The 17567-nt window shown below is 38.2% G+C and overlaps 1 protein-coding gene across 1 annotated transcript; it reads right to left on the bottom strand.

Moving 5' to 3' along the window:
• Positions 1 to 3084: 3084 nt before the first annotated feature.
• On the bottom strand, positions 3085 to 17130 carry LOC309656868 (uncharacterized protein). The gene is made up of 4 exons (XM_082453895.1): positions 14148 to 17130; positions 11224 to 11261; positions 9519 to 9641; positions 3085 to 9181 (listed from the first exon to the last, which is right to left on the bottom strand). The coding sequence occupies exons 1-4, from the start codon at positions 14231 to 14233 to the stop codon at positions 9090 to 9092; spliced, it is 339 nt and encodes a 112-aa protein (XP_082310021.1). The 5' UTR covers positions 14234 to 17130; the 3' UTR covers positions 3085 to 9089.
• Positions 17131 to 17567: the final 437 nt, after the last annotated feature.

The following is a 17567-nucleotide window of genomic DNA, read 5'->3' as shown; positions in this document are numbered from 1 at the left end:
TATGATGTTGAAGAACCCAATTTTCATCCCAGCATAGAGCTGTGAAAACCAAGCAGATTGGAATTGCAGTAGCACATTGTTTGCAAAGTTCTTTTAGACCAGTTGTTTTTCGAAAGAAAATGCCATGCTTTTTAAACAGGAAAAGAGAGCAGTGTGACGAACAACTATGGCAATAAGGTTAAATGTGATACACTTAGTATCAATGAATTAGAGGCCCCTTTGTGTTCCCAGTTATTTAGCACCTTGTGTGAGGGCTTCTCTTTGCTTTTATTGGAGGCAGTGTCTCCATTAGGATCAGGCCATGCTTGTTGAGTACAGCAGTAAGCTGAACCACATGCCTATGAACTCATGTTCCAAAGGCTGATGACTGAGTTTTCAATACTCTGAAGAACAAACGAGAATTGCAGACTTAAAACTGAGAACCAAAATGTTAGCACAGATATTTCCCTACTATTTAAAAAATAAATCTTAGATATGATTAAGTATATCATTATATAATATAATAATATATTAATGTATTAATAAAATTTATTAATATCTTAGATATTAGCTTGTTTATTGATATGTAAATAATCATCTATGCCCCTTCTTGAAGTAGCCACCAGATATGATGATTTTGGATTGAGAAGTGTAATGATTTGGGGGTGGATAAGTAAAAGCATCCAAAGATGCAGCAAAAATTTTTATGCAAGTCCCAACCTTGCTACTAATGAGAAACTGACATCATGTTTGTATTTTGAACAACAGTTTATATTGTTTTCTCTCTGAATGAACCCATCTCAAAAACTATAGAGAATCAATGACTTGAACTTGGGCTTCCCTGGTGGCACAGTGGTTGAGAGTCCGCCTGACAATGCAGGGGACGCGGGTTCGAGCCCTGGTCTGGGGGGATCCCACATGCTGTGGAGCAACTGGGCCTGTGCGCCGCAACTGCTGACCCTGCGCTCTGGAGCCTGCGAGCCACAACTGCTGAGCCCGCATGCCACAACTACTGAGGCCCGCACACCTAGAGCCACTGCTCTGCAACAGGAGAAGCCACTGCAGTGGGAAGCCGTGCACCACAAGGAAGAGTGGTCCCCAGTCTCAGCAACTAGAGAGGGCCCGTGCGCAGCAACGAAGACCCAACGCAGCCAAAAATAAACAAATAAATTTATAAAAAATAAAAAGAAAATCAATGACTTGAACTTGATATTCCTACAAAAGAAGAGAAAACCACCTGGAAGTATTTTGAAGTCCCCTGAAATCACTAATAGCCTACTGCAACATCTGGCCAACTTACTGGAACAGTCACTGCCTAAGACACATCATCAGACTGTCAACATTTAAGCCGAGCAGGGAGAAGTGCTAACCCACTGAGCCAATGACAGTTAATTGGTGTCAAAATGAGAAGAAAAATAAATAGGCACCCACCATTCCCATACAGAAGTCTTATCCCTCAAAACAGAGTAAAGAAAACCAGAAAGGATAAACAATTAATTATTATAACATACAATGAAAGAGCAAATTTACCTTACTCTAAATCAGCGATAGGCAATTTTTTTTCCATAAAACCCAGGTAGCAATATTTCCGGCTTTGCAGCCCTACAGTCTCCGTCACACTACCCCATTCTGCCATTGTAGCACAAAAGCGGTCAGAGACAATGCTGGAACAAATGGCATGATACTGTTCCAATACAGCTGTTGTGTTTTCTCTCTCTCTCTCTCTTTTTTTCAAAAACTGGCAGCAGACTGGATTTGCCTAGGACCTTAGTTTGTCAACTTCTGTTTTAGGTTATAAGAAGACTTAATTGTTAGCAAAACCAGATCAAGAGTATAGACAGTATAACAAGTATTTACCTGCAGTGAAGCCATCGAATTTCATAGCTATTTGTACCAATGGCAGAATCTCCAAACTTCTTGGAATAATAGTAATATAAAATTTTAGCACCTAAATGTCAACCAAGATCTGCACTGAATAATATGGTAGCTACTAGCCACGTGTGACTATTTACATTTAAATATACATTAAATTAAATTAAGTATAATTTAATTAAATATAAATGTAATATTGAATTTCTCAGTTGCATTAGCCACATTTCAAATGTTCAGTAGGTATATATGGGCTATAGCTGCCACATTGGACAGCACAGAATATAGGATATTTCTATCATGGTCAGAGTTTTATTGGATAACACCGATCTAGATTACACAGATACAGGTTAGACAAACAGAGAAACTGAAGCTTAACTGTGGACTGTCTTGCTATAAGCCACAGGGCAGTTCAATGGGAACATCAGAAGCCGATCTGAGTTCTTCCACCTCCCAGTATCCTGGGCATAACAGGAGATAATCAGCCAACAAAGAAAGAACAGCGCTCTGAGTATACAATGGGTAGCAACTCCAGACAGAAGTAACATCAGTTGAAGGCCAGGTTATTTAAAGATGTTATGGACCTACTCACCTGAGGCACCAGAATCTTGGTGAAGGCCACATGGATACAAATGCTTCTCTGTGAAAACGTTTAGAAAAGCTCCTTGACATGGGACATAGAGACAGTGGAAATATGAAGATAATCTCCTATTTAGTGAGTTTATATAAAAAGTGGGGTTTGTCTAATACTAATGTCAAATATTTCCCTTCGAAGGAGCAGAGAAACTCCCATCGAAGGGTGGATTAAATGGGATTGTTTCTGACCTGCTTTAAAAGGAGAGATGTCTGTTTTGCCTGTGTTCCTTAGGTTCTATGGGTCCCTTCTATCTGCCTCAAGCTGTTTGTGCTCAAGTTGGAGAGTCTTTTTCTTGCCTAGTTGTCCTTATTCCCAGTCTCTACATGTACATTTACTGAAAACTCACTGTTAAGATAACATCTGTAGTCCCTGGAGGTGTTGCTTCTACAAAATACCTACATCACTTCCCTTTTTACTCAGAAATGTCTTCTAGTACTTTCTTTTTGGATAGTTCTGCATTTTCAGCCTCAGTCATCTGAGTTTTCTCTTTATTGACTTCTGTATTCTGTTTTCACTCTGAAACTGGGGGAGCTCCATCAAACTCTATTCATTTTGGTAGAAAGAATCTCTTTCAAACTAGGTTGGAGCCAAAAGGTGGACCATCTGGAACATGGCACTTTCTGGAGAGCACTGTCTGCATGTGCCTGGGATGTTGCTGTGTAACAACTTGATTGTTACTGCCCAGTGAGTTTTAGCACACACTCCTTGAAAAGTTTTTTCCTGCTTAACTATTATCTTCATCCCAACTATTAAAAAAAAAGTGCCTGACTTGCCGTAAGACACCAAATAGTATGCAAATACCAAATGAGGGTCTTAGGTCAGATTCCCTGGAAAAGACATTGAGGTTGATTAAGTTGGAGGTTGATCCGGGCTGCACCAGCAATAACTCTTGTCCAGAAGTGAGGGAGGCAGTAAGAGACAGAGGGAGACATTGAACTGAGATGCAAAAGAGGCTGCAGCTGATCCAGGAGGAGCTCTCCAAGAACAGAGATGGTCTTCAGTTATCCCAAAGTGAGGCAAAGGGGGCAGGTCTTTGTCTAGCTATTGGATTGGGTTCCCCCAGGAAGGAGGCATAAACTTGAGTGGGGCAGCCCCTTTGGTCAAGGGCAATTTCTAGAGAAGGAAGTAGCTGCCAGCACAGTTGTCAACACTCCCAGCAGCCGGGGGAATGGGTGTGCCAGTCCTGAAGGGGCATCTGAGCAGGGCCTCACAGCATCCACTATAATGAGATGACGTAACAGGAGTTACCAGTACAAAGTAGGTGTTCAATAAATGTTTATTTTTAAAAAAATTCTACTTTAACTCATTTCAATGGAATTTTGTTTTGTTTTGGGCTCATCTCAAATCATGGAATCTTAGTCTGGGAAGATACCTTAAAGATTATTCAAACCAACCCAATGTAAGAATGCTTTCACAAATTTGCACAGTGCCTTGCACAAAGCTGGTGGTGCAAACATTTGCTAGGCGCTACAGACTGAATATTTGTATCCTCACCAAATTATGTTGAAACCTAATCCCCAACATGATGAAGTGTGGAGGTGAGGGCCTTTGGGAGGTGATTAGGTCTCTGCCCTCATGAATGAGATTTGTGCCCTTATGAAAGAGACCCCAAGGAGTTCCCTTGCCCTTTCTCATATGTGAGGACACAGTGAGAAGACTATGAACCAGGGAATTAGCCGCCCCCCCCCGCCCCCCCTCCCACCGCCAGACACCAATTCTGACTGTACCTTGATCTTGCACCTCCAGCTTCTGGAACTGTGAGAAATAAATTCCTGTTGTATATAAGCTACTCAATCTATGACATCTTGTTATAGTAGCCTGAACAGACTAATACGTAGTTATGTGGATAAATATCATGTCCCTGATTAGTGCTTGAAATCCTCAAGGGATAAAGTCTATCTACATGATGCCACACCCAATATAAAACACTTGAAAGAAAATTGAAACTTTTGGTCTAACTACATATGTCTGGAGTATATAACATCAAAAATACTTCTTTATAGCTATAACAATAAATTACTTCATTTTTAGGTGTCTTTTCCTTTCCAACTATTCGACATTGTGTAGATAGTCTTTAGATTCCTTTTAAGGGTGTATGAAGTGAAGCTACATGAATTTTAATTTAGCCTATTGCAACTGGCATTGTATAAAGTAACAGATTTATGCCTAACAGAATTTTTAAAATTACAATAAATTTCTTCAGCATATCATTTACATAAGGCACATCAGCCTGCTTACTGGTACTAAAACAGGAAGCAATATAGCAAATAGAAGTGGCTAAAGATAGCCAAAGAAATAGGAAGGCTCTATGTATAGAAATTTCATCTGCATTTTTACTCTGGTTTAAAAATAATTCATACTAATTATTTAAAATAGATTACTGAGTTCATTTAACTGATAAAAATGGACCTATTTTCAACTCAAGATTCTGTTTGAATGGATTAAAGCAAATAACTTTTGTCTGAATTTAGTTGATCCAAAAGCAGATAAAGAAATGTATTAAAAAATCTGCCAATGTACGAATATAGCGATCTTATTATATACTTAGAACTACCCTGAACTTATGGAGGATTCTGAAAATGCAGGAGGACATGACTGTGCAGAAATGTTGGGGAGTCAAATCTCATGCAGAGGAAGTAAAAACACACTGTAAGTCGGAATAAAAGAACTATCGCTGCAGGATTAACACTGTGGTTTTGTTTGCTAGACAGGTTCATGGAGGCTTTTTCATCCTCAGAGGTATGATTCTTCCAGGGCCCACCTTAGAAGACTGGTTCTTCTTTCAGAGATGCTCCATTTCTCAGCTCATTTCTAGAACTTCCTTAGGGAAATTGCCCTTACAACTGGTTTCACATTATTTTACTATGTTTATTATTTGTCTTTGGGTTTAATCTTGGGAAAGGCCAAAGTAATAAATAAAATCAAATTTAGAAATAATTCTTGTGATCCAAACTAAGTTATAATTAATGAATAATTACCTTTTTTTTTTTTCCTGGAATGGCTCATAGACTAGCCAATTCACTCACTTATACAATTTTATTTAAATTGAGGTATAATTGACATATAACATTGTGTAGTTTAGGGTGAACAATGTGTTGATTTGAGACTGATATATTATATCATATGTTGATATTACATTGATACAATATGATGACAACAGTTACATTAGTTTACATGTTAATCATGTCACATAGTGATCGTTTCTTTTTTTGTAATAAGAACACTTAAGATCTACTCTCTTAGCAACTTTGAAGTACATAACACAGCGTTGTTGACTATTATCACTTTGCTGTGCATTAGATCTCTGGAAATTATTCACCTTCTACTTGGAAGTTTGTGCCCTTTGACCAACAGGTAATCAATCTAAACTCTCTCCCTTTCTCTTCCATAGAAGTCACCCACGTGTGGATCCCAATACTGGGCATTCAAAGATGCCCACCTAACCTTGGACAGATAAGTTGCCAAAGAGTGTTTAAGGAGGAGTCTCTGGTGAGGCACACTGGATAAAGGAAAGCATGGAGCCAAACAATTAGTTGGGGGTCCAAAATGAGATCTAAATTTGAAAAATATGTGGTTTTGCTTTACTCAAATCCCCTATATATTTGCCTCAATTCTCCATTTCAATTGTGGGTTGAGGAAAACTATCTGACTCAGAAATAAGGAGGATAATGAACAAGAAGTTAAGCAAGAAGGAAGTTGAGAGAATGTGTAGATAATGCAAAATAGGGTCGCTAAAATACCACAGTAATTAGAATGGGAATAAATAAACATTCCAGAAGTCTCCAAAGGATTAATTTTTGACACAATTAATTTTATTTGCTCTGGAAACGTGAAGTGGATTTGGTCCTCATCTGGATGCAATTGAGTCTTCTCAATCCTAGGCTAGATAGCTATTTTTCTGCTGATTTTAATATGCTGCCAGTGCCAAAAGTCCTCTGGGTAAATATATCGGATTTATAAAAATGCCCAACAAAATCAAATTAACCAAACAATGTTGAATGAATGACTCACAAAATGTGACATTTTCACCAAAGAAATATTTTTCGCTTTCCACTATATTTAGCTAAGGAAAAAAAAAAAGAAAAATTTCACACAGATCTAAATACTTTGTGAGTTTATTATGAACACATGTACAATGCATTGTCAGAATTTTATATACAGGTAGGTGGCGTAGGTGACCGAAGTTTGGCGCTATTTAAACAATTCTCAAAATAGTTCTTTTTGGGCACTCCAAATTTTTTATACACCCTTCAGAGAGATTATCTGAAGGTTAAAATGCTATAGCATTTTGTTTAGAAAAGCATTGCATGACTCTCTGGTTAGATTGTAGAAAAAGTTTGGGAAACTTAAAATACGTTTTAAATCTGTAGTTCACCAGCTTTTAAAAGAGGGTCCTTTAAAAAAAGTGTTCACATTTATCACTGAAAATAGACCCAGTGTCTTGGGAGGAAGCAAGAAGTGAGAGCTGGTGCTGGTGATGACTTTTACAACAGACTGGAAAACTCTTGTATTAATAGTGATAGCTCAGGGAGGTGAAACTGTTATTATCACGTTGTTTAAACATGAATGGCTTGTTTCAATTACTTAAATCTCTGTGCCTATATTTATGTCAGTATCATAATCTCCTGTTGATACACACATTGACTTCCAACTTCAACAGGCTTGTGTTACATGAAGCTCTGTGAAGCCCTAAGGAGTCATAGAAGTGGGACAGAGGTCCAGGTGGAGAAAGACCGAACAGAATACAGGTGCTATATTGGGGAGAGTTAAGAAAGGATGAGATTTATCTGGGTTGTATGATGAAGATGTTTAGGTAGACCAGAGAGATGCCTCAATTAAGAACCTGGAGACAACTCTGAAATGGTTCTGCTTATAGCTTACCATGGAAGATACACTGTTTTCTTGAAAACCAAAGCTATCAACCATCAGAGGATAATTTAATAAGGCTCTACAAATGGTCACAGGACATTATTTGCCATCATAATCTTTTTCAGGGAAATTGCTTGAATATTTTCTGAGGACATTTCTGTGTAACTGAAAATTCAGAGCTGATTGTAAAAATGTATATTCTAGACTCTGTTTATGGAAGTAGGTGGGATGTAGATTACTCTAACAGTGAAATGGGTACAACCTTTCCTTTTTTTCTCAATTTACTTTTCTAATTGTTTGTTGCTGATATATGTAAATTAATTTAATTTTACACTGACCTTGATAAATTCACCTATTAATTTTAATAATTTATAAAACTCTTATTTGGCCAAGGAAAGAGTTGTATTTTCTTGGGATGATGTGGTCATCTGGGTAAAGTAACCCCATATTTGCTTTTGCCTTCTCTTTGTGCCCTGAATCACTTCCCCTTTCCCCTTATGCATGGGATTGCATAATTTGATAAAGTGTTAGCATGTAAACTTTTCTTCAGGCTCTGTTTTCCAGGGAGCCCAGGCAAAAAGAGTCTTCAAAATTCCTTTTCTGTTTAATGACTCCCAAGGCCCCTTCCAATTTTAATACACTTGCCCAAGGCCATAATGCTAGAAGGGCATGTAACTGAGAGCTAAACCAATCTGTCTGTCCGTTAGCTCCATATTCCCACTAGCCAAAACTTTACTCCAGGCATCTGTTCTTGCCCTGTTCTAGCCCCACTCCAAGAAGGCTTCCCTGTCTGTTCGTGAGAACCATCTGAAGAAGGAGAGAAAAATAGAATTGCCTTTTCATCATGAACCGCTGTGGGCAGAACTTGTCTTCTGCTGCTCTACAAATGGAAATAAACACTCAGGAGTTAATCCTCAGAACAAATGGAGATCTTGCTACAGAATGTTTATTGACAAGCCATTTCCCATTTGAAATTCTTTCCTCTCTCGGTCTCCATCTTGCCATATACTGTTTCCTTTGCTAACTTCTCTAGGCATGTATAATTATGGTCTCCACCAACCCTATCCTCTGGTTTCAAAAGTTACCCTGGGTGTTCAGTTCTAGCCCCACCCATATTGTTGGAAGTTTTCTCCATCAATTTCTTCTCCTCAGATCTCTTTAAAGTGCCCTTCCTAACCAGAAGACCACAAAGGCATTTTAAGTCTAAGTAGATCAATGGATGCTCAGATTCTGTATCTAACAGCTCTTTAATATTTGGGTATTCTTCTCTCCCCAATGCATGAGTGCTCTGAAAATTGGCCATGAGTCCCTTTGGGGAAGGATTGGGGAACTGTCTACCCTTCACTCCACTTACCATGCCTCCCTTTCAATGGCTCTGGGTCTGTGAGTTAACTTAGATCTCGAAATAGGGTGAGGAAACTTGAATTTCCACTGTAGCTGTTGACATCATCCTTCAGTTCATCAGACTTTGATATTTTTTAATTATACCACTCAAGCAACACCATGGTTATCTAAACACTTCTTTGTCTTTTCTGACTTTTCCAAACATAGTTGCTGTAAATTCCTGTGGATCAAACATTGTGATTCCCAGCCCCACTCCAACATCACTGTTAGAATAATTACATCTACTTTGCCTCAGACCAATAAGTGTTGTTACCTAGCCTGGTCACAGTGAGGAGTAGTAGGGACAGACCATTTGAGAAAAAAAAAAGATTCGTATTGAGAGACACATGCCTCAGGTGAAGTCTTTGTACAATCTCCAGGCAAGGGGGGTTTGTTGTCCTCCGGCAGGTGGGAAGGGGACTTCTTTTGCTGACCAATAGAGTTCTGGTAATTGAGGGATCAAGATTATTAGACGTGTTGATCTACTGACATATACACACTGCTATATTTAAAATAGATAACCAACAAGGACCTACGGTATAGCACAGGGAACACTGCTCAATATTCTGTAATAACCGAAATGGGAAAGGAACTTGAAAAAGAATAGGTACATGTATATGTATAACCAAATCACTTTGCTGTACACCTGAAACTAACACAACATTGTTAATCAACTGTACTTCAATATATTTCTGTAAGATCTTATGGAAAAACCCGAACGAACTTTGTGGCCAACCCAATAAAATAAAACTTTAAATAAAATAAAATTCCCCATTCTTACTCTTCATATCAGGTCTCAACTTCATTATGAAAGATCTACGGTGCGCATTTAGTTTCCTTTGCAATTCTGCCATGCTGGTAATCGGATACTGGGTCTGATTTTCAATTTTCATCTTCCCTGTGTCTGAAGGAAGGGAACATTCACTTTAAAGCTGCCAGAGGGGCCCTCGGGCTTTCAAAATGTGATTTAAGTTGGCAATTTGTTGCCCTAAGCCCATCATTTACTTCTTACAAGTCCTCTACTGGTAACAAAGTATCCCCCTCCTCACCATGATCTTTATTATTACGACATCCCTCTTACCAATCAAGAACAGAAGCCACATTGTCTCCTGATGCCCTGCTTTCCATTGACAGTACTTCAATTATCATTAGATGAAAGCTTTAGTAACTGTTACTACTCCATCTGTCCTCCATATCACCTCCAGACAAAGTCCTATCCCAAGGCATGGCTTTCTATGATTGGTTGTCTTAGCCTAGATGCCTAGAATTAGGGTAGAACAAAGTTTACCTTCCTATCTGGTGAAGCAAAAATGAGGGAAAAAAGCAAAGGAGGAAACAAATTCAAGTGTGTGCATTACCAAGCTGGCCACAGCTTTACAGGAAAACATAGCTGGCTATGTGGGTATATGAAATGTCTCCAGTAAGGCAAAATGGAACTCTTATCTCTCAGAACATTCCATTGGAGGTGGGGTGGGAAGATGAACAATGTATCAGCTGTGAAAAGGACACTCACAGTTGCTGCTTAGTTTGCAGTCTAGGATGAAATAGAAGAGAAATGAGAAAATAAATAGATATATGGATTTAAAATGATTTCAAGGTTTTGCCTGACAACTTCAAAAATCTGATATATATGGTGTAAATATCTACCATTTTTGTGATTGGGTTTTATAAAGCCATATAGAAGACTGCCTTTTCAGTAACAATGGTACTTAATGTGCCCAGAGATTGTTAACGTATAATGGAGATGGCATAGCCTCTGATGAAGTCTTAGAGATTTCAGTTTTCCGTGCTTTTGAATTTAACTCAGAGTCAGTTATAAGAGGCTTTCTCCTCTAATTGTTTCAGTAAGGAATATTTCCTTGAAAATACTGTTTAATATACCGTAGCAAAATTTCCACAACTGGACCTTGCTTTATGCTGTCTGATACCTTAAATATTCATGATTTTGTACCTGGGTACCTGAACTGACTGTACCTTCCAATATAAGTAGAAATGTACTTAGTGAGAAGGACAGTGCATAGCAAATACATACTGCATGGAAAAAACAGCTGTATTTTGGTTTATGAAATGTCTCAATTTATTTTTCAAATATTTTGGGTTAGATGAAACCCAACTAAGTTTTGCCAAGAACGTTTCCCCCTTAATTTTTGAAATCATGTGCAATTTTGCAGAAATTTACTCCATATGTTTCTGTTTCATTTACACTTAAATCACCAAAATATTGTTTTGTAAGATCTATTTGATGTCCAAGAAGCCATTTGAATTAGTCCAATACAGTGTTTTTAAACTGAGATATTACTCTCATACCATAAAATTCACCCTTTTGAAGTGTATAATTCACTACTTTTCAGTATTTTTTCAGAGTTGTGCAACCATTACCACTATCTAATTCCAGAACCCAATACAGGTTTTAAACATATTGCCTTAATCGGAAGCTGAACCGTAACGCTAGGAAATGCATGAACGGGCTGCATAGCGGAGTTTACCTTGAAGCTTCTTGACTGGAATTCGATGTGAGTCTTTTCTGGTAAAAAAAAAAAGAGAGAGAGAGAGAGAGAGAGAGAGACTTGTGCCAGCCCTAATACCACAGTCATAAATCAGAAAAATCTGTATTAAACAAAGTGGCTGCAGGACTCAGGGGTTATCACAAGGATGGCCCGAGTTGAAAATTCTACTGCTTTACGGCTCAGACCCATCCCCTTACTGATGGTATTTTTGACAGTTTTTTGACCTGGAAAATCCCAGACCACTGGGTCCTGATCACACAAATTTTGGCTCCAGAGTTCTCCTAGCTCGCAGTTACTACCACATCCAGCTAAGTCACTGCCAGAAAAATAAGAGACTACAGAAGGCTGACTTTGAAGACAGAATGTTCCCCTAGTGACCTCTGTGTATTGAATTTGGAACAGTCTGCTTAAGAAACAATGGGAATAGTGAGTCATAAAACTTAATTTGTTATCTCAGTGAGGCCCTCCAGATAGTATTTAAGGATATTGCTCTATCAGGTTCTTCAAGGATAAAATAGATTCCTGTTGAATACTAATATCCCTCTTTGTCAACTTTAGTTCTCAATTAGGTATACTGGATTTAGAACATGGAAAAAAATATATATATATATTACAATACACAAAACAAAATAGAATGACAGTGCATTTAGCCATATTTCCCAGCTTTTTAGGAATCGCAACACCAAACTCTAGAAATTTGGTCTTCTACGACTCTCGTTTCTTTATTCTACTCAAAATAAGTCATGCTAAATGAAAAAAAAATTTTTTTAGCACCATGCTATTTGTAGACATAATCAACCTGTGAGATTCTGGAGATTTTTCTTTATATTTAACACCCAGATTCCCATTTAAAACATGGGAATTACAATAGGAACCCCATAAAATTAATGTAGAATAAATTAAATGATGACTTACATATGAACAAGTGACCAGCATAGTACCTGGAACAGCAAAGGTAAATAATTATTGAATTTGAACTGAATCTGGGCTCATGAGTTGACCCATGATTAGACAACTAGAATTTATTTCTATATTTGTTCTTCCAGGATATAAATGAGTGCTTTAGTAGTCACTGTTCTTTTCTGTGAATGCATTGCTTCATTTGTAAAATAAACACAATGTTGTATAAAAAGTGGTTTGTGTGTTTTCTATTAAGTGTCTCAGAATGGAACCACCATTTATCATGATCACTGTGAACATGTAGTAAGAAGCTTATTCCAGTAAAGCCTAGCATTTTTAAAAATTAATTGATACAATATCTCATCAATTGTCCTCCTTTCCCATAATAAGCTAAGCAACAATTCTCGAACTCTACAAATCAGGCAAGTTTTGCTATATCCTGTTTTTTTCTTATGTCCCTCACTTGGCAGTACTTTTTGTCCACATGACAACAAACTGTCTGGATGAAAAGTAAAATATTCAATCATCTAGATGTTTTGTCTACACAGTGTTACATGTTTTGATATTATGTAGACAAAACATCCAGATAATTGATTTTTTTTTTCCATTTCATCCAGATGTTCTGGCATTATTTATACATAGCTCACATCTAGTTTACTATTCACTGAAACAGGAAGAGAACACAAACGTAAGAGGTGACTTCGAATGACATGAAAAATGTATCGGGCATTAGATCACAGGTGAGCATTTTCCTGCATGGGAATAATTCATTTCTTGAATATCTATGGTATCCACTTTGCATTTTTGTGGTTCACATATATGAAACATTACCTAGCAAAATATGGTTGGATATACACAATGTCTAAAATACTGATTACAAATTATTTTGGATGAAGAGGGACAAAGAGGAAAGTTTGTTTTGAGTAAACAAATCCCGCAATGTCATGAATGTGGGAGATACTGATGGTTACCTACACAAATCATTCTGAACCATCTTCTCTCCCTTTCTGCCCTCCAATACCAAGGCTGAAAGACCAGACACTTGATTTCTTGGCCTCTCAGTAAGGGGTGGGTGGCCAAATGGCCTAATTTTTGACAATGAGGTCATAAGGGAAAGTGTGCCATGGGATTTCTGAGTGTGCCTCTTGATTAAAAGAACAGCTCCAAAGGAGAGTTTAATTGGTTCTGTTCCTTCTTTATTCTTTTCTTTGTCAAGTGTGGATATGATACTGGAGCTGCAGCAGCCATTTTGCAACCATAAGACAACAAGGATGGAAAACCAGCAAATAGTGGATAGGGTACAATGGACATAAGAAAGAATGGGTCCTTGATACCGTTGTTGAGTTGCTGCTCTATTCTTAGGCCTCCCATCTCCAAACGTTTTATTAAATAAAGAATCAATATCCTTATGCTTTAACTACTGTTATTCATGTATTTTGTTGCTTGCAACTGAGAACATTCCTATCTGGTAAAGTAATGCAGATATTATGTCCCTTTGACACATAAAAAAACTGTAGCACAGACTGCTGAACTGACTTGTCTAATTTCACAACTGCAAAATTAATGTGAAAATAAAACTGGGGCCCAGGTCTCCTGGCTTAAATTGCTTTATGTTCTTGTCATCAGAATACACTTTCTGAAGGCACTAAATATTGACCAGCCAAATGTCCAGGACTTAAAACAAGTGAGATAAAATGTCACCAACTAATAAAGGTAACACTGAAAAACTGTTCAAAGATACTTAAATCAGCATAATGGATTCCTCTTATTTGCTACACATGGGGCATATCACAGCAGCTTATGAGGTTTTAAAAACTGTAGGGATTCAGAATCATAATTCAATATTCTAACACTTGGTTTCAACACAATAATCTCTGGGTCCTGTTTTAGTGTCAATGCAACATGTTGAATGGGAGAAAAAAACATGGGTTTTGAGAGCCAGACCTGTATTCAACTCCCACCTCCGTACTTGCCAGACATGCAATCTCAGGATTTGTACTCACCTGGTCAGTTTCCTCATCTGTAATACTGTGCCAATCCAATGCACCTCTTCAGTTCTTGTGAGGATTAAATGAGATAATACATACATAGCACCTACGTCAGTGCATGGCAAATAATTACAATTTAATAAGTAGTAGCTATTATTATTACTAGCAAATTAAGAAACTAACAGATCTAGATGATACAAATGCCCTGATCAAAGTCGGTGTTCACTACTCAAGTGGCCTTCCGAAGTACGGTCGTGATAACAGTAGATATAACTCCTGATGGTAGAGCTGGGCAAAGGTGTAACTGTGATGCCCCAAGATGTACTAATTTAATGTTAGTTGACTGTGGCTTGTGGCACTTCCATCACGTAAAACGTTCAGGTGAACATTGGGAATCATCTGATTATTTGGTCCTCTTGTTATATGAAAGATCCAAGTGAGTCATCAGACTATCTGAAAGATAAATTTTGGTTTTCATAGATACACTCAACACGGTGAATAACTTAGTTCCGGTCTACATTTAACAAGCCTCTTGTCAGCACCTTGGTAGCACCTTGGTGGTTTATAGCCTGAAAAAGGAAATTAAAGTAATAACAGGGAGCCAAATGCCATGACTTGTCACACATACACACACTGATTTCTAAATTTGAATGGGCTCTCGTTACAGTAAATTTAGCTTACTGTGTGTTTTCACAAAATAACAATTACCCGGGAAGTTCTTTCTGTCCTGAATTCTCAAATGCTAAATAAAACCTTGGGCTCTTGGCTGAAAGGTAGAAACTGCCATTCGAATCGATTCCCAACACAGGGAGTGCAGCTGGAGTTAGAGGACTCTAAGCCCAGCTCCATTATTTTTGCATCACATAATGTTTTCTATAAACCTGGCCGAGGCCCACAAAGTAAAGACAGTTGGTTTTTAGGAACCGGCCTTGATTTTCTGCTTGGGACAGTGAATACCAGGAATCCATTCCTAATGAAAAGCAAACAGAGAATCACTACTTTCCCCCATACATTCCTTACATAGTTATACTTGAACGTATTCTGTGGAGACAGTTTTTTCTACAAGTTCTACATGCAGAGAGTGTGCACAGGAAAGCCTCATCTGGAGGGCTGGAGCTAGAATAACTAACTGGAAGTTAACTCTTGTGTACTCATGAAGCCCTTGAACCTGCACTTCCTCTGCCTTCCCAGAGGTGTCCTGTCCAGACGCATCTTCAATCAAGGACCAGTCAAGTCAACTTTGACTACTCCTTGGGATTTGGAGAGTCACACTGCTCCTGATATTGTCGGCCTGGACCTAATATATTCCTATATAATTCTACATTGATCTTCACTCTATTCTTAGGGATATAGAGGCAGCTCATCCTCTTCGATGGCTAGGCAAACTCGTGATTCCCAAGGTAGGCTAGTTGTAATGGAAGAAGTCCCTGAGTCAGGGCCAAAGCCTCAACTCTTATCTGTTATGCAACTATTTTCCAGCTAGCTCATGTCTAGAAGTTGCAGGTTCCTCATGTCTAAAAGGGCAACCGTGGTTGCCCAGCAGGTAACCAAGTTCTGGTGAGAGGTATTGTCTAAAAACACCTGGAACAATGCCAAGAACCATATGAATGGGAGGTATTATGGAATGCAAAGACATTCTAAAAACAGTTTTAAAACAAGACTCATTTTCAGGGTATTTATGTAAAATTTTATTCTTTTTAATTAAACTTTTTATTTTGAGATGCTTGAAGATGATTCACATGAAGTTGTTAGAAATAATAGAGAAACCTGTGTACCCTTAACCCACTTTCTCCCTGGGTAGGCAGCTCAGGCTGCCATGACAAAATATAATAGACTGAGTGGTTTAAACAACAGAAATTGCGCTCTCATCATCTGGAGGCTAGAAGTCCAAAATCAAGATGCCAGTATGGTTGGTTTCTGCTTAATATTTCTTTTCTTTTAGCCCTTGAAAAATACTGTGGCACTTCCTTCTGGCTTCCGTGATATCTGGTCAGAGAAATCCATTGTCATTTGAATTATTTTTCCCCTATAGAAAAGGTATCATTTCCTTATTCACTGCTTTATAGATGTTGTCTTTGTCTTTAGTTTGCAGAAATTTGACTATAACATTTCTTGGTGTGGATTTGAGTTTATCCTGTTTGGGTTCTACTCAGTTTCTTGAATCTGTATTTTATGTCTTTTGCTAAATTTGTGAAGTTTTCCACCATCATTTCTTTCAGTACTTTCTCAGCCCTCTTTCCTGCCTATCTCTATCTATCTATCTACCTAGAGAGATTTTAAGGAGTTGACACACATATTTGTGGAGGTTTTGCAAGTCCAGAATCTGCAGGGTAGGCTGGCAGGCTGGAAACCCAGGGAAGAGTTGCAGCTCAAATCCAAAGTTGTTTGCTGGCAGAATTCCCTCTTTATCAGGGGAGGTAATTTTTTTCTATTAAGACCTTCAAATGACTGCATGCAGCCCACTCACATTATGGGGAGTAATTTGCCTCACTCAAAGTCTACTGATTTAAATGTTAATCTTATCTAAAAAATACCTTCACAAAAATATCTAAAATAATGTTTGACAAGTGATCTGGATACTATGGCCTAGGCAAGTAGCCACATACGATTAATTATGACAGTCTCCCAGGTCTCTGAGGCTTTGTTCATTTTCTTTTTTCAGTGTGTTTTATCCTTGTTGATGTTCAGATTGAGTAAATCCTATTGTTCTATCATCTTTTTACGCCTCCTTTTCTCTGTTCCCTCCATTCTGCTCTTCATATAGTCCTCTGAGTTTTTAATTTCTGTTATTGTATTTTTAGTTCTAAATTTCCATTTAGTTTTTCTTTGTATTTTCTACTTCTTTGCTGAGACTTTCTACTTCTTTGCTGAGGATCTGTATTTTTTATTTGCTTCAGTCATGTTCATAATTGTTCATCGATGCATTTGCATGATGACTGCTTTAAATCTTTGACAGATAACTGTAGCATCTGTCATCTTGGTGTTGGCATCTATTGATTGTCTTTTTATTCAGCTTGAGAGCCTCCTGATTCTCAGTATGCTGAGTAATTTTTCTGTTGAAATCTGGACATTTGGGGGACTACGTTATGAAAGTCTGGATTATTTAAACCTCTTGCTTTAGCTGCTTTCTCTGGCACCACTCTTGCAGGAGAAATGTGGAGGAGACTGCCTCATTACTTCTGGGTGGGAATAGACAGCCAGGTTCCCTTCTTTGATACTGAGGGGAGAGGAAGTTTGTTAGTGCTGGGCAGTTGTGGGAATTTTCACTCCCAACTAAGTATCTTAACTTGGCTGGAGGGATAGGAAGGTCCAGTACTCTCCCCACTTGGCCTCTAATGATACCACGCTGAGCAGGGGTGAAAGTTCTGACTCTCCACTCAGCCTCCTCTGACATCACTCCAGCTGGGTGGTGGAAGGCCCCTCATTACTACTGGG

The sequence above is a fragment of the Balaenoptera physalus genome (genome assembly GCF_965194825.1).
Source record: "Balaenoptera physalus genome assembly, chromosome: 3".
NCBI lineage: Eukaryota > Metazoa > Chordata > Mammalia > Artiodactyla > Balaenopteridae > Balaenoptera > Balaenoptera physalus.
The sequence above is the reverse complement of the archived record's forward strand: the minus strand, read 5'-3'. Positions and strand labels throughout refer to the sequence as shown.

Coding starts and splice junctions, on each gene's coding strand:
- LOC309656868 (XM_082453895.1), bottom strand. CDS start 14,233: ATGTATGTATTATCTCATTTAATCCTCACAAGAACTGAAGAGGTGCAT. Junction 9,642..11,223: donor TCCAGTCAAGAAGCTTCAAG/GTAAACTCCGCT, acceptor CCCTTCCTTCAG/ACACAGGGAAGATGAAAATT. Junction 9,182..9,518: donor GTTGAGACCTGATATGAAGA/GTAAGAATGGGG, acceptor CTCAATTACCAG/AACTCTATTGGTCAGCAAAA.